General features: G+C 46.4%; 1 protein-coding gene across 4 annotated transcripts in view; it reads right to left on the bottom strand.

The window, feature by feature from the left end:
- Positions 1–8,704: 8,704 nt before the first annotated feature.
- The window catches only part of FAM174B (family with sequence similarity 174 member B), a 173,555-nt gene continuing 164,416 nt past the window's right edge, over positions 8,705–17,843 (bottom strand). The window contains exons 1-2 of one of the 4 annotated variants that reach the window (XM_075897015.1): positions 17,015–17,064; positions 8,705–12,905 (exon numbers count right to left, since the gene is read on the bottom strand). In XM_075897015.1, the coding sequence (XP_075753130.1) occupies positions 12,001–12,870 (870 nt within the window). In that variant the 5' untranslated portion in view covers positions 12,871–12,905; positions 17,015–17,064 and the 3' untranslated portion in view covers positions 8,705–12,000. Of the gene's footprint in view, positions 12,906–17,014; positions 17,065–17,843 lie in introns of those variants that run through there. The other 3 variants (XR_012895723.1, XM_075897014.1, XM_075897016.1) reach the window with 3 other exon arrangements.

The following is a 17,843-nucleotide window of genomic DNA, read 5'->3' as shown; positions in this document are numbered from 1 at the left end:
TGGATATTAGGAAAAACTATTTCACCAGAAAGGTGGAGAAGCACCGGACTGGGTTACCTAGGAAGGTGGTGGAATCTCCATCCCTAGAGGTTTTTAAGTCTCGGCTTGTCAAAGATTTAGTTGATTTAGTGAGGATTGGGTTGATTTAGTTGGGATTGTCCTGCTTTGGACAGGGGCCTGGACTCAATGACCTCCTGAGGTCTCTTCCAGCCTTAGAATTCTATGATTCTATGAAATATGAGTGCCAACATCTATAACTTTTGACAGGTAGAACTGTATGTCATGTTTAGGAACAAAATATTGCCATACCTGCAAAACCATCTAGTTCTAGTAATTAGTTAGACCTGATTCACATTAAGGCTACATCTGCACTACAACAGAAAATCAACTTAAGCTACGCAATTCCATCTATGTGAATAATGTAGCTGGAATAGACTTTCCTTAAATCAAGCTACCACTAAGTCTACACCACAGGGCGTCAGTGGGAGAAACTCTCTGTCGATGTCTCTTACTCTTCTCATCCAAGGTGGAGTAACAGGATGACCAGAGAGCGCTCTGCTGTTGATTTGGCAGGTCTTTACTAGACCCACTAAATCGACCACCAGTGGCTCAGTCTCTGTGTGTTGATCCAGGCTGTAGTATAGAAATAGCCTAAGATGCAGGTAACCACATAGCAGACGATTGTGGGTTAACCTACCTGTAGGACAAGTTTCTTCCTTGCCCAAGGAAATGATATCCCTTGTTTCACTTTTTAGCCCGGATTTTTAGATTCATCGTGATTTTCTGCATATACATCCTATCTTGTACCTTTGTTTAGTATAATTAATTGTAATTTTGAGAGACAGGAAGCGATTAAAAAAAAGAAGCATGAGAGGCTTAACACAATTGATTAATGGTCAGAACATCCCCTGGGGCATTTGTAGCCAGCTAGGAGGCAGAGGTGGCTAAAGGTGAAGCCACTGGATTCATAACCTCCGCTGTTTACCTTTGGCGAATGGCCTGAGGCCAGGTAGTGATTGCTGTTACTGTCATTTAAAAAACATAATAAATGGTGTGATTTTTATTTTTAAACTGATTAGAAAATAAAAAGCTACCACACGTCTCTGGCAATGGCACAGTCCAATCTGCCAGCAGTGGAGATGGGGTCTCTGAAGGGAAAGCTTCAAGGGCACTTTGTAACAGAGGGCTTTTTAAAAAGGGGTTTGTTTTCCTGGTTCCCATATAACAGCTCCCAGCCTTGCTGTTTGACTCAAAGCACATGCCGGCTAGAGACAGAGTATCCCAGTGTCACTGCTGCTTCTGGAATGGACCCCAAGCATTCTCTGCTGAAACAAAATGCATCACACCAGAGGTGAAATTCTGCCTCCTGTTTGCTTAACGGCAAGTCTCCCCATCCTTTTCAGACTTGATGGCTTAAAACAATGATTCTCCCTTATTCAATGATCACCTGCAAAAATCATATTTAGGATCTGCCCGGCATACATTATTTGTGTGCACATACGCATCTGGAAAGACTCCCACTGGCTTTATTAGGTTTGGCCCTAAAACCCACTCCTGGGAAACATTACTCAGTAGGGTGCCACCTCCAGGCAGTTCTCACCTGGGGTCTGAATAGCTGCTGCGAGGCCAGTTCCAATGGGCAGAGATGGCTAGAGTTGAAAAACCCCCCTCATCACCCCTGCTTTTCCTAAATGGTGGGGCTAAGTGGCACAATACCCTCCCCCCTCCACCAACTCAACATCTGAGCCTAGCTAAGGCAATACAGCATATTTGCTTTTTGTTGGATGTTACAGGAGTGGTTGGGTTTTGCATTTGCCTTGACTACCGCAAAAAGCAAGCATGGCAGCTATTAGGCAGATGCAGTTTGGATTTCTCAGTCATATAGAGGAGCAGGGGATGGGGGGAGCTGTGGGTCTTAATAAATTCTTGCTGCTGCTTGGAACAGTGCGGGAACCCATCGCACCAGATGTCACTGGGACCAACCTGCTCCAGGAGGCTGTCGCGTGATAAATTTCTTCATGCCTAATTAAGGCTCCTCTTCCAAAGCGAATGAAACAAAAAGTTTATTGATGCTGCTCAGATGGGAATCCAAACGCGCATGTTGCACTATGAATGTCCTTAATAACCTCCCAAATGGCAGCCGTCGCTTCCCACGCAGTCTGGCATGTGTGCTCATGCTGCTGGCCGTCTTTTCCCAATTTCGTTCTTCCTCCCAGTCTCTCTCTTGCACTGCATCTCTGTCTGGGCCCGTATGTTGGGCTGGCCCCCTTTTCCTCACCCCCTCAACCTGCCCTCCATGAGAAAGTACAGAAGCCATTTCAAACCTCACTACAGCTTATACCAGTATCTCCCATAGTAATCTGGAGTAGGCATCTTACGACTGCGAATGTAAAATTGAACATGGACCAAAGGCAAAAAATCTCGAACAGCTGTTGAAAAACACGGAAAGGGACTGGCAGGTGCCAAGTGAAGGCTTTGTTCTTCCCTCCCATACATACCCCCTAGCTAGGCTAGGAACTGGAACTGGTGGCTCTCCTCAAACTGGTGCTGAAGGCAGCGTCACACCCCCTGTTCAGCACTGTCACAGAAAGCTGAGTTGAGCGTGGGCTCCCCCTGCACTAGCAGAGACAACATGTCTCAGCCGCTGAGACTAATGACTGAGCTCAGGGCTTCCTAACGAGCTAGTCTCTTGGTGTGGCTGGGCTGGGGCTCACTGGTACAGAAGAGACACTTTCACACAGTGTCAGTCAGTGGTGCCCGCCTCATGGTGCAGTGACCGGCCATATTGTCCCATGTTTAGAGTCTCTTGCCGGCGTCCTGACATTTTCTTTAAAATGGGAAAATTACCCCAAATTTGTCTGCCTCCCACTGAGCAGTACTGGTGGGTCCTGCTGTTGGCCGAACTCCTGCTCTCCAGTTGCCTGCCCCACCAGTAGCCAGGGTGGCTGACTGGGGGAATGGGGAGTGGGCAAAGGGGACAGTTGCCCTGGGGCCCAGAGATTTAAAAGGGCCCAGGGCTCCGGGCCACCACTGCTGCTATTGTGGCATCAGCAGTGGCCACAGCCCCTGGGAGCTCTGGGCAGCTGGGGGAGGCACGGCACAGTCTGGGTGGCACTGATGGCTGGCAGCCCCTACCTCACCCCTTCCATCTGAGGCCTTGCCTCTTCTGGGGCCCAGAGCCAAACTACCCTCCTCCCTCCCCACACACACACATTGCCCAGGGCCTGGTAAAGTCTGTCACCAGTCTTGCTGGTGGCCAGTGATGGGGTGGATGCGCAAGGCTGGTGGCAGGCCAAAGCTGCAGCACATGGCATCAGTCTCTCCCCCTGCTGGTCTTCCAATGCAATGATCGCTGCTTGGAGTCTCTCCAGGACTCTGCTCCCCCAGCCCATGTTCAGCTGATACTGATTATGCACTGTGAGCTATGGTAGCTGGTGAGCGCAGGCTGGGTGCAGGCAGCAGCTGGTTACATGCCACCTACCCATCAGCCCTTTTCTGTCTCCCCCCATTGCACTGTTGGTGTGTGGAGCACCAGCCCCTGGTCAGAGGCTCAGCTCACCAGCCGCCTGACTAGCAGGCTCCTTCCTTCTCACATTGCCTCTGGTTGGGCTAGCACTCCAGAAAACCCAAGACCCTTCAGCCTAAGCACTGGCCAGGAGGTGCCAAGACCCACACCTGCAGAGTCAGCACTTCTGCCTGTAGGCATGAGAGGGCTTTAGTTCTCTATAATCATTCCAGTCCTCGGTGCGTGCATCGATGCCACCCACGACAGCCAATCAGAACCATCGGTGGTGGTGATTTTCTGTTCTTGAGCTTTGGGTACTAGGTATTGAACTTGCACCACCAAAATGGTTTTACCTAGGCTGCCAAAAAGCCAGCAAAGGAGAACAACTTTGGGGCCCGTTGCCCTACATTGATTTGAAGTGAAAGGCTCCATATCACTTACCTACCCTGTTGAGTCAGACTGGCACCCGAGAAGAAGCAATGGTTCCTTCTGGGAACCACCAAAGCTACCATTTGCGGGGGATGTTGGTCCATGAGCGTTATTTTATATATTGTGTGTCCTGCTGATTTTTTTTTCTTGTTCCACACTTCGTGGTTCCTGTTATCTGTGTCTCAGGAATGGCTTGCAGGGTTTCAAGGTGGAAAAGAGTCGGCTCTGTTGGAGCATGGCCAGCAGAGGGTGCTGCTGGCCTCATGAAACCCACCCACTTCCACCCAGACCCAGGCTACATTCCTCAGGGGGTAGCAGGTTGCCCAGAGCTGTGTACTGCAATGGAATGTGGAAGCAAGTCCCCAAAGACCTTTGCCCGCTCTATATATTTGTCTTTCTCTCAGCCCTGTGGTCCCCTGTGGCTGGCCTTTAAAGACACGCTGAGCTCAGCCTGGCCTTAGCAACCAAGTGATAATTGACCCTCGCTGGTGTTGTGGAGGTTTAATTGTAACTGATCCCAGCAAGGCAGGGACTTAGAAAGGACTCTACAAACAGAGCTGAGACTTCACTGCACTCAGGTGGGAAACATTTGGAAAGTCGACCAAGTGGGAGGATGGTGTGGGGAAATTTTTTGGGATGGAGGGAGAGGAGAAGAAAAAAGGTATAGGTAGGCCTAGGTGCTATTCATCAAGCAATTAATTAGCAGGAGAATAGGAGAGAACGAATTGTCAACAAGTATGCAAAGAACACTTGAAGGAAAGGTTTTACCTGACAGGATAAAGCTAGACTATCAGATATTTTGGACTACCTCAAATATTCCACACTATTTGGTCATATAAGGTGTGTAAACGGGAAATACAAGATGTCATAAACATGTGGAAGGAGCAGAACTAAAATGTATCAGCTGCAGGGATAAGCATGGTAGCTAATGGAGGATTCATGGTAACTAAACAGGTGAGGGAAATACAAAGTAGGAAAAACCAGAATTACCAATAAGATATCGTATGCAGAATCTGCTAAAAGGCATTCAGAATGACAGGTGGGGAAGGAGGAGAAAACTAGAAAGTGGAAGGAACCATTGCTATGACACAGTGTTCCAAATAAAGGAGCAGGTAAATAATATAGGAGGCATAGGGGAGGACATATTGGTAGAGAAAGTGACATTTGTTGCATTTTTCATAGAAGTAATAAAACCACACTTGACAAACAGAAAAATGCAGATAAAAGCTGCAGAAAAGTATTTGCATGTTAATGCAATTTTGAGTGAAGACAATATTTCAGTTTATCTAATATAGCACTAAAAGAAATTTATGGGGATGTGCAAAGCTTAATAGCATGTGATCAGAAGCTAAAGACTATTTTTGAAATGGCTAAACTTGATGTTTATATGTATACAGGAAATGTGATTAATGGAGAAGTTGTCGTTTAAAGACCCAAGATATGGTACAGTCAAATATGATAAAGAAATCACTTATTTTCCTATATAAATGTTGAAATAAATGTAAAGAAACTCAGTTTTGAGTATACTACTATGGAGATTCCAATGCAGAATAAAAAGGCTTCTTTAAGGATATATAATCCTTATATAGATTTGGAGTGTTCAGTATTACAAGAGCTCATTAGAGAAATAAAAGATCCATATATTATATGTGGAGATTTGAATAGCTATAATGAATTATAGGAAAGTGGGAAATTGGATAGTAATAGCAAATATTTGGAAAAGTTTGACTAACACCATCTGCTAATACTAAATAACCGAGCAACAACAAAGTTTAGCTCAATTACTGGGTTCCTTTTGCCATTTGGCACTGGGAATTACAACAAGCAATGTAGCTAGTAAATTAAACTGGTAAACTTACCAGGAAGAGAAAATGAGTAGTGATCCTTTCCCTACACATAGGTACCAAGGCAAGGATAATACTGAAACACAGGGGCTGTGTCTACATTGGCCCCTATTCCGAAATAGGGATGCAAATGTAGCACTTTGGAAGAGGCAAATCCGCGAGGGATTTAAATATCCCCCGCGGCATTTGCATTTTCATGGCTGCCGCTTTTTTCCGGCTTGTAGATAAGCCGGAGAAAAGTGCCAGTCTGGACGCGATCCTCCGGAAAATAAGTTCTTTTCCGGAGGATCTCTTTTTCCTACTTGAAAGGAATTCTTTAGCAGTATGTGTGATACCTGAGTAATAAGTATGTAAGTGATCATATAGAAGAGTTTAATGATAACATAAAGGGAATATTGGCAGCTGCTGATGTAGCTATTCATAAGGTAACAAAATGCCCTAAAATTAGAAACCCAGTTTTGTGGTGGCATGTGAGATTGTAATTAAAAAAGAAATAAGGTATAAACCACAATGAATAGTGAGGCCTGACAAAACATGAGGAAATATGGCGAACAGAGAATTAATAAGAGGACTCAATAAGAGTTGAAAGAAGAATTATAGGGAAATGAAACACTTCACCAAGGGTACATCTAGACTACATGCCTCTGACAACAGAGGAATGTAGATTAGGCTACCCAGCATAGGAAAATGAAGCCGCGATTTAAATAATCGCCGCTTCATTTAAATTTAAATGGCTGCTGTGCTAAGCCGATCAGCTGTTTGTCGGCTCAGCGTGGTAGTCTGGACACTCTGTGGTTGACATCAAAGGCATTTGTCGACCTCCCAGGTATGCCTCCTGGGATGAGGTTTACCTGGGAGGTTGACAAATGCCTTTGATGTTGACTGCGGAGCTTCCAGACTACCACGCTGAGCCGACAAACAGCAGATCGGCTCAGCGCAGCAGCCATTTAAATTTAAATGAAGCGGCGATTATTTAAATCGCCGCTTCATTTTCCTAAACCGGGTAGCCTAATCTACATGCCTCTGTCGCCAGAGTCATGTAGTCTAGATGTACCCCAAGGTTGCAGAGATTTAGGAAAATGAACAGAACACCAGGCAATAAATTTTCTTTGTGATCTTATTGAAGAGGATGAAGTTTATAAATTATAATAGGAAAAGCAGAAATCCTAATGAAAGTGTTCAAAAAAGTTGTAATGATAGGAATCAAAATACAGATATTTCAAGGGAAGGGAGGAGGAGAAAATTCAATCAAAAAAATTGAGATTTTAAATGGTTGGGGAAATTATAGATAATGAAAACTTCAGTATGCAGAAACTCAAAAGCTATAGACAAAAATAAAAACACAGCCCCCGGAAAAGATAGAATAGGTAATATAATGCATAAATATTGACCTCCAGGGAGTTTGAAGCTTTTATTAAAATTGTATAATAGTATATGAGAAGGTGTAATGCCAGCAGGATAGAAGCATGTGGTGATAGTACAAGAGGAAAGGCAGCCAAGTTACTTATGCAAATTGGTGCTTATAGGCCAATGGTTATCACATCTTGTGTGGATAAGGTTATGAAAAGAGAGTGATAAATGAACGGCTAGTTGCATAGTTGGAAAAAATGACATCTTAAATAATGTGCTAAGTGATTCTAGGGAAGGGTGATCTGTGATTGATCTTACTGCAAAATTAGAAACAGAAACATATACTCTTGTTCATACTTTTTGTAACTGTGGAGTTTCTGTGGATATTGTCAAATGTATATTGTGTTATGAAGGGAATATTTGTTATATAACTTAGTCAGAGCAGGGATTAAAGGAACATTGTTCTGGTGGATGGGGATTTTTTTAAGTGAGATGACCATAGGTTAGGGTAAGGAAAGTCTTATCAGGTATGGTATCTATAGCATGGCACTTCTCAGTGGAATGTTATCAACCCTGCCTGGTTTAACATTATGATAAACTATGTCCGAAAAAGTGTAAGGACAGGAATGAGTATTATTTTATTTGTGGGTGATTGTGCTCTATGGATTAAACACAAGAATTAAAGTGGCTTGAGAAAGAATCAGTGAAGCCTTCGGTTTCAGAGTGGGCAAATGCGTAGGGATTTAAACTTACAATCTTTAAAACAAATGTAATCATCTTCTCTAGAAGAAAAATTAAAGATGTGTAATTTCTATCTTATAAAGGTGCATGTGGTTAACTGTTCACATTTATGTATGTATAGTTAGTTTATTATCAAATTTGGGATTGCCATGTAGAAAATGTTACAAAGAAATAAAAGGTAGGATTAATCTATTTCAAAGTAATTGGAGGGCAGATAAAGTGTAACCCACAGACCTTGGGTGGTTCATTGTCCCGTGCAGTGGCACTTAGACCACAGCAACAGCTAAGAACAAGAGACCTCTAAAGCATGGACTGAGAGCCATCTGGGTTTTATCTCAGAGAGTAGAGGCTCCTATACTAAGCTCCGAAGATCCAAGGTTCAAATCCAGCTGGTGGTGGTTACAAGTGGGGGTTGGTTGGGGAACTCAACTGGGTCTCTGAAGCTCGAGACCCCCTTCCTTGTCTAGGGGAAGTATGTAACCCACACACCTAGGGCTACATCTACACTGCACATCTCCTGCGCAAAAGCTTATGCAAATGAAGCATGGATTATCATATTGCCACACTTCATTTGCATAATTAATTAGGGGCCATTTTTGCACAAGAGGCTTTTGTACAAAAAGGAGCTGTGTAGATGGCTCCTTTTTTCGCAAACCCCCCCTCTTGCGCAAGAGCTGTTCTTCCTGAAAAAATGACGAAGAACGGCTCTTGCACAGGATGGGGTTTTTGCGCAAAAAAGAGCCATCTACACAGCTCTTTTTTGCGCAAAAGCCTCTTGCGCAAAACCGGCCATAATTAATTATGCAAGTGAAGTGCGGCAATATGCTAATCCACGCTTCATTTGCATAGGCTTTTGCGCAAGAGAGGTGCAGTGTAGACGTAGCCCTAGTGTGGTTCACTGTCCCATGCAGTGGCACTTAGCCCACAGCAACAGATAAGAACTAGAGAATTCTACAGCGTGGGCTGGGAGCCAGCTAACTCTTTACTCAAAGGGTAGAAGCTCCTATACTAAGTTTCAGCAGTCCCAGGTTCAAATCTGCCTGTGGAGGTTACAAGACCAGTGCTGATGGTGCTGTATAGAGCAACAGTAGGATCAATCATACATACAGAACTAAAGGCTCTATATCCACAATCTAAGTTGGAGGTCAGGCACTATGAATTGCATATGGTGCATTTTGTAATTATATCTCATGTTGCTCCCGGAGAAACATCAATTTAAGAATAAAATGTTAGATCTGACATTTTGGGCTAAAGCCAAGGGAAACAGCACATGTAAGAAACCTGGGCAATTGCATGTTGGAAAGTAAGCAGCCAAAATGTAGTCTGACACAAACTCCTTCACACTTTTAGGCTTAAAAATGTGTGTAGAAGAGTTAAGTGAAAAGGAAGGGCTAGAAGAGATTAAAATCAATAGTTATGGGACAGTAAATCATACCAAGAAAAATCATCTCTCTGGATGTGGATTTAGAATTCTATAATACAATAGTCACTCTGTATAATAGATAAAGATGGAGTAACCATTGCTAAATATATACACTGGCGGATCTAAAGACAGTGATAACATGCAGCCCCTGAGCCTGTAGTTAAGAGAGAGCTAAAAGACTAATTTTGTACCCATGATGACAACTGAATTGATGATGATGATAATCATAATAAGGGACATCTGACCTACCACTGCATTTCTTTTCTAATGCAGTCAGACACACACGCAATTAAAAAGGATACTTCAAAAAGCAGAAGTGAGATAATAAATGAAATGTTGACATTAGCATGCTTGAGTGTAAACATAATACGAGTACGGATTCCAGCATATACTTGATACCTGGCAAGGAAATAAAAGAGGAAAACAATATTTTGAAAATGGAGAAATTGTCCTAAAGATACCTTTGAGTGAGCAAGAATTTAAATGTTTAAAAAGAAATAGTAGGAATTGTGGACTAAGGAGAAAAGGGGAATAAGATTTTACAAAGTATTCCCCAAAACAGGCCAATGTGCTGCTATTGAATGTTAGTGCTAGTTATGTGCCAGGTATGTGTTAGTTATTGACTGGACACAAACATGGGTTATGTATCAAGTGGAATGTTAAAGACATAGTCGACCCCTTCCTTGATACGGGAGTGCTCCCAGAAAAGGCATTTAAATTCTTCATCAACATTTTTAAGATTACAGAATACACCATGAAGGGGTTTAGAGGGAGTACTAGGACATGGGGGAACATTAAAAAAATCCCAGCTGCTATCTAAAGATATACACCAGGGTACAAGTGCATGAGGCATATAATAGGTGGTGATTATAGACTCAGTAATTAAAGTCACCAGGAGAAAGAAGCAAGCCAATCCCTACCAGTGTTCTCTGTGCCCTTGTGCGGCACCTCAGGAGAGATTCCAATGCCACCCGGCTGATTAGCAGGGTGCCCACAGATAGGTATGTGTTTCTCCTCATGGTGCACATTCACACCATGCCCGTGGATGGAAAAGATGAGAGGGAACATTGGTCCCTACCAACAGGCAAAACATACAGCTGCATAGGACACCACAAAAGTTGGGGATTCAAATCGTGCCAAACGTCATGGTGCCCTATGCAGCCGCATGGTGCCTATGGGCTGCAGTTGCCCCTGGCTGCTCTCCTCCAGCTCAGTGCTGGTTCAGCGGCCCCCAGCCCCGTAGCTCAGCCACCCCCCGTCAACCCTATCTGACCGCTCAGGATGGCCCCCATCCACCAGGCAGTGGCTGAGCAGCCCTTGCCGTCTGGAGGACTGAGCAGGGGTCAGCCATGCAGCAGGTGGCTGGAGAGAAGTGGTGCCTTCCCCGTAAAAGCATCGCTTCTCTCCAACTGGCGGCATGGCTGCCTGGTGCGCCTCGTGCCCGTGTCTCCCTCCCGGCCCTGCTCCTGCATTGACAACTCCTCTGGAAGAGGCGGGCTGGTCACCATTGCAGTAAATGGTGTCCAGTCAGGAAGAGTTGGCAACCCTCTTTTCCACAGCTTCAGTCGTTTTGGAGAGGGAGGGGAGAGGAGAGGTTGTGCTGGTGCGGGGCTGCGTAGGGCACCAGTAGGGAAGAAGAATGAGGCCTGGCTGAGGTCCTGAGAAAAGCACTCTGGAAAGCCTTCCAAGAGCAACCTAAACGTTTAGAGACTACAGTCCCAAGGAAAGTCCTGGGAAACCCCGTGTCTCTAAAGTAAGGGTGGGGAGTCTACAGCCCGCAGGCTGGAGCCAACCCCCAGTTTACTTAGATTCAGCCTGTAGCAAGCATCCACACTGTCGGGGGAAGCCCTGAGCCTCAATGCCCCTCCCATGGAACTGGGGGGGTGAGTGGAGCCCCAGTGCCCCAAGTTGAGTGTGAGGTGAGTGCTTGTGGGGTTGTCTTCTCACTTGCGTGAGGCCCCTAGCTGATTTTTCTGTGGGTCAGTAGCCCTGACCCAAAAAAGGTCACTCTTGCAAAGGGACAAGAGTGCTGGGGTGGGGGGAAGGGGAAGGATGGTTGTGGAAAGGCTGGTGGTGTGTGTTTGGTTGCAAACAGACTTTGCGAAGGAGGAACTGTGTTCATCTGGTGGGAGTCTGACAAAAAATCATTTGTCTGGTAGAGGCTGAGAAAAGAGAGATGGCTTGAAAGGGCAAAGCAGCCAGGCCACAGAAAGGAGAAGCCATGCCCCACCGAGGGACTGGGAAGAGAGACGAAGATATGATACGTTAATAAACTACTCCCTGAGAAGGGGGTATAACAACTATATGGCTCTGATCTTGTGTGTCAAAGAGGCCTAAGAGATGAAGAGACATAGGGCAAGTGCAGTTCGTTGCTCTATCATTAAATCTCTCTTTTTGCAGCCCTCTCCTCAATTTGGTTGCTCTTCTTGGAACTTCCTCCACTTTATGAACAAGCTGACACACAATGTGACTGATAGTTGGTCTGTGTGAGCTCTCAGTCAGCATTGGTCAGCAGGACTCCTCCAGCTGGCACTTCCGACTTCCTGGGAGAGCACCCTGGCTCTGGACACCATAGAACTCTTCCCGTCCCTCATTTTCTCTGACTTTTTTTTTAAGTTTTCTTTTTCTCTATTTATTGTATTTATTGTGTTTAGTACTTTCCCCCTTCCCTGAACACTGTATTCCAATATCCCATACAAACTGGCCTCTCATTGGACAGCAGCTGCCTCCACAATCTTAGCTGTCACTATTTTCTCCCAGTCGATCATGCTGTGGGTAATGGGCAGCTGTCTCCGGAAAGCCTTCAGGTGGGTATTGCTCATCCTCTGGTATTCTTCCATCAGCTCACCCTGGAACTTGTTGTCTGCATCCTCCAGCAGTTTCACAAAGTCCTGAGTGGTCTGGGTCTCAGTGGTGACGGGAAGAGTCTCAGCCACGTCTTTGCACACCGTCAAGTGGATGTTGCCATCCTCAAAGTAGTGAGCTTGCACCATGATGGTTCCAGCTACCTGGGTAGAAGTGGAGGTGGGAGTCAGGGTGAAAGTCCACTCTGACTTCCACAGGCCATTCCAGAAGGCAGAGGGTCGGTGCAGCCGACCTGCAATGCAGGCAATGAGGATTTTCCGGATAGCAGTGTCCTTGATGAAGACACTGCAAAGCCCCCCGGGATAATGGCTGCTGACGTATACTTTCAGGCCTTCATAGAGGGCCCTTCTCCATGCCTCACCCATCTCATCTTCTTGTGGGTGAGCCTGAAACTCACTTGGCTCTTGCCTCACATGGTCAAATTTGAAAGAAACCTGTCTCTGGGGGTCAAAGAAGTGGTTTTCCTCCAGCTCGTTGTGGCGGGTCAGCAGCACCTCACACTCCTTGCTCCTGACAGGGGCGAAATGGAGCTTGTTGTACAGAGCACAGAGGGAGGCAGCCTCCTGGCACATCAGGCTGTCATCACTCACCAGCAGGCGCAGGTCACTGAAGGCCTCGCAGAACTCTTCAGGTGGGGCCTGCTTCAAGAGACTGCTCACAATCATCATCTTCTCATGCTTGGTCAGGGGCTGTTCCCTAGTCATTCTGTCCATGGTTGTGGGGCTTGAGGAGACTGGATCCACTGCACCTGAAGGAAAAGAAACTAATTAGCCTTCTAGGCAATATACTAAGGGCATCCACATTTTGCCCAGCTGAACGCCTCATAGGCAACTTGCTACACATAATGGAGCAGGCTGTGGCCAAGCTTGCTCATGGGTTGCTATATGGCCTACAATTTCTGTCTCCCATCCGTACTGAAGAGTTCTTATCGACAGCAAACAGCTCTGGGCTTCCACAATTCCCGTAGGATCACGAGCAGTGTTCTCTGTAAGCTGTGTGCTTGTGCAGCCACTCAGGAGAAATTCAAAGGCCGCCCAACTGATTAACAGAGTGTCCACAGCTAGGTTTTGTGTTTCTACGGGTGGTGCACATTTGCACAACAGTGCTGATTTAAAAAATTTCATCCGCACCTGGATGAAAAAAATCCACAGATGGATGGAAACGATTAGAGCAGGGGGTCTCAAATTCCCAGCCTGTGGGCCATCCTTGGCTGGAGTAATTGTGCAATCTGGCCCCGGATTTCCACTGGGCTGAGGGGGTTGGTCTGTTCATTACTGTTCCCCCAACTCCACTCCCTTCCCACCACTGCCCTGCCTTTTCCCACCCCTGGCACCCTCATCCCTGAGGATGCAGCCTTGGGGATTACCTGGGGGGCCTGGCATGTAGCAGCAGTTGGGCCCTCCCTGCACCGCCTGTGGCAGCAGGAGCCCTGGGGGAAGCTGTGTGTGCTCCATTTCCTCACAGCAACTGCTTTGTGCGAGGGTGGGGGGGGGGGGGTGGATTCCTGCAGCTGTGCATGCCAGGACCCTCCAGTAATCCCTGAGGCCACGTCCTTGGAGACAGGGTGACATGGAGGGAGAGGGCGGTGTGATGGTGGGAACAAACAGGCCTCTCCTAGAGCAGATTGCTCTGACCAAGGATGGCCCATGGTCTGTGAGTCTGAGACCCCTAGATTAGAGAGAACATGGGTCACAAGAATGTCTCATGAATCCATCTGTGCTTGACTCAGTTTTTCACTGTGACTCCCACCACCTCTGTAGATGTGGGCTTAGGAAATCTCTTCAGCTGTTAAAGGGTGCATCCTGAAGGCCACCCCTGAGATGGGCTTATTCCTTTGTGGGGAGCCCAGATAACTCCTTTCCTATCTGCCTTCTCTTCCCTGATAGCATGCATCCCAACCCTAGGCTATCAGCAACCATGCCCAACAATGAAGGCAGGCTGTGGACAGAAGCATCCCTACTTTTTCACAAGCACCAGAATTTTAATCAAAACGGATGTGATTCCTGACCAGGATGAACTTTCTCCCATGGCAGCAATCCTGACATTTGATGATTCCAAAACTAAGCTTTTTTTCCACCTGAAAATAACACCGGCCAGATCCATCCCATTTTAAGAGTTAAGTCCCTGATCCAACAGCTGAGCCATCAGATGCCAAAATAGGTGCAATCAAGGGCCAGAAGAGATGAAGACTGGAGTGCAAGTCAGTTAGGGTGAATCTACACTGCAGGGCTTAACTTGAAATAAGCTATGCAAATTGAACTATGTCAATTGTGTATCTTATTTCGAAATAGGGAGTGTCCACACAGGACATATTTCAAAATAGTTCACTCTTCTTCTGACTTCCCTTATTCCTCATACAATGAGAGTTACAGGAGTAGGAGTAAGAAGTCCTCCAGCTTGACAGTATTTTGACACTATTTCGAAATAACTGCCTGATATGTAAGTTACTTCTGGACTAAGTTACTTCAGAATAGTGCTAGTTATTTTGAAATAGTGTTGCAGTGTAGACATACCCTTAGGCTATGTCTAGACTGCCTCCTCTTGCACAAAAAAATATGCAAACGAGGCAAAGCATAATTAATGAGACTCCGTTATTGCACAAAAGGCTTTTACACAAAAAGGAGACGTCTACACAGCTCCTTTTTGCGCAAAAACTCCCTCTTGCGCAAGAGCCATTCTTCCTGAAAAAAAGAAGAACGGTTCTTGCGCAAGAGGGGGGGTTTTGCACAAATACAGAGCCTCATTAATTATGCAAATGAGGCGTGGCAATAGTCCACGCTTTGCCTCATTTGCATATTTTTTATGCAAGAAGGGGCAGTCTAGACATAGCCGTAGCGTGTAGCTGCTTAACTATCTATGCTGCAGTAGCTTTCCTCCAACAAAGCCCCTTTCCATAATGATTTTCACAAGGAGCACTGCAGCAGGAGCTCTGACTGAGGCTGTGTCTACGCTACAAAGAAAAGTCGGAAAAAGATATGCAAATTGTGAACCGTAATTTGCGTATGTTTTTCCACTTTTCTTCCAAAAGAGGCTTTTCCGACATTTGGCCCATCTACCCGGGGCCAAATGTTGGGGAAAACCCCTCTTTTCGAAACATCCATTCTTCCTTCTATAATGAGATTTACAGGGATGCCAAAAAAACACGTCTGCTTTTCCAAAAAAAATTTTCCGGAAAAGCAGACGCGTTCCTTGGACATGGCAGAGCTCTTCCGGGATACCTCCAGTATCCCGTAAAAGCTCTGTAGTATAGACGTACCCTGAGTGTAAATCTAGTGTAATTGATCAGGGACAACAACACTTTAGCTTTATTGAGATGTGGGGGGTTGGGAACATGGAGCACTCTCCTTGGAACCCTCCCTTAATTGTTTCTGTTACAGTGTAACACAGTACGACATTGGTCAATGGCTAACACAAGATGCAGCAGCCTGAAGGAAATGCCAATTGTTGGACGGACTTTCCCCTGTGAAGCCAGTAACTTAGGACTGTGGAGGGGCCTCTGAATTTGCAGTCACCTGTGTCCATCCTGCTTCCTGGCAGCTCCCATAGGCTTTAATTATGTGTCTCAGGCAGGTCTACAACACAGCCACTATCAGCACTGTACATTGCAGGTTACAGATCAGAAATAACATAATACAGGGCACCATTGAATCAGACAAAGGGTTCACAGTCTGTCCGAGGATTTGCACCAGGTAATCTGCACCCAGCCCTGGGTTCACAGGCACGAGGCGAAACCGGTTCCTTATACAATGTGCCCTGTGCTCCTAACACTGCCACACTTCCTCCACTACCCGTTGTGTGCAAAGACTGGCTGCAATTCACTGGAAGTTGCACCAAGCTTCTAGGTCCATTTGGATCTGCAGCCTGTTTCTTGGCTGCAGATCCTCATAGACTTTGGCCAGAAGACCACATATTCTGCTCCGATAACACGCACAGTCATCACGTAGCCTCCAGCGCTTGCAGCTGTTTTTATGGGAATTGGTTCCTCGCTATTTTTGGCTGCCTGACCTGCTGTTAGGTGGCAAAACTGTTTGTGTGACAAGGTTGCCAGCAGGTCTGGATAGCCATGTTGCATTCATTCCTGACGGCTTCTCTGGGTGGGAGTCAATACAAGACTGGCATGTCTCTTCCCAGCTGAAGCTGCTTCTGAGGTCAGGATGCTGCACATGGCCCATCAACCATACACGAAGTTCACGGCCTACTGCTGCCTTTTCCAGTATCGCCACAACTTTGAATAAGGGGCTTCTCCATGGTTGGTTTGCCCATCAATTAACTGCAGTGCTCCAAAGCTGCTGTACTCCTAGGACAGGGCACCAGTACCTTGTACCATGTAGGATCAGAGAAGGGCTCACATAAGGGGAAATCATCTGCCCTGTCTCTGAACAAACACGGCAGGATTCCACAGCAGTCCCATCCCCCTACATGATGTTGTTTTTCAATTTCATTTTATCACCTTGGGAACTTCTTGCTGCCCTTCTGCTTGCTCAGTGTCCCCTAAGACACTGCACTGACACAGGATTGAGAGACCCTCTCTGAGCATTATCACCATCTTGGTCCTCCCCGAGGGTGACAAGAATAAAGCTCATCCCATGGGTGATAAGAGTGAGCTTTGACTAAAGTCCTTCCCTAACACAGGAAACAGCAGGAGAACCTCCTCTCCCCCCACCCCACGCATCCCCCTGCCTCAGCTAGCACTAACCCTAGCATTACTGAACAAAGGACAATGCAGCTAGAGATCCTCCCTGCTCTAAACACAACCCAGCCCCACAGACTGACTACAGTGCTCTGACCCACAGGCCACCACCCTGGGGTGGGGCAGCCAGTCACTGCAGGGTGTGTGTGTTTGGCCTGAGCCATTACCTGCTCTGCTCCAGCTGTTGCACCTCTGCAGGCAGGATTGCAAAACAGCAAGTTCCCATGGCAACGGGGAGCTACCAACCTACGCTCTATGATGGAGTCAGGGTGACATCATTCAGAGTCCATTCCCTGCCAGCCCACTCCCAGGGAGCAAACGCCCAGGGGGTGTGAGCTACCCAGTCTCAACCCTGCCCCTCGAGGCCCATACTCCCAGCCTGGGTGGGAGGAGTGTACCACCACTGGGGTTCCTAGGGGCTGGTTGGACCAGAGAGCCTTTTGGTCTTTGTCTCATGAAGGCAGGTACCTGGGCCATCTCTAGGGTACCATTTAGACACATCTTTAGGGTAAATTTTCCAGGACCCTAATGTACAGTGCAGTCTATTGATTAATGGGCCACATGTGGCAAGCCTTACTTAGTGTCAGTAGAACAAGATTTCTGGTTATGTGCAGCCAAAAGGATTTTGATGCCCTGAGATTAAAATGCTGTACTCCTTGGATACAACAGTGCTGCAAAAACCTTCCAGGGCTGCCTCTTCTATAAACCATAGAGTAATACATGAACAAACAGAGTTCAGTCACTGAATTCGCCCAAAAAGAACAGTGCAGGGACCAGATTCTCAGTGGGAGCAACCAGACATAGCTCCAGAGAATTTACATTGGTTGCAAATCTGTCCCTGTCATTTGAAGTGGGCTTGAATTAAAAAGGTCTGATAGCTCTATAGCCTGGAAATAGAAAGCCTCAGCCACAAACACTCTGCTCTGGATTGGCAGCATCCCCTGCTACACCATCTCTGAGTCTCCATGATAGGTGGGTTTTATTCGTAGGTGCCAT

The sequence above is a fragment of the Pelodiscus sinensis genome, chromosome 14, assembly GCF_049634645.1.
Source record: "Pelodiscus sinensis isolate JC-2024 chromosome 14, ASM4963464v1, whole genome shotgun sequence".
In the NCBI taxonomy this organism is placed as follows: Eukaryota; Metazoa; Chordata; order Testudines; family Trionychidae; genus Pelodiscus; species Pelodiscus sinensis.
This window is presented reverse-complemented; position numbering and strand designations above follow the sequence as displayed.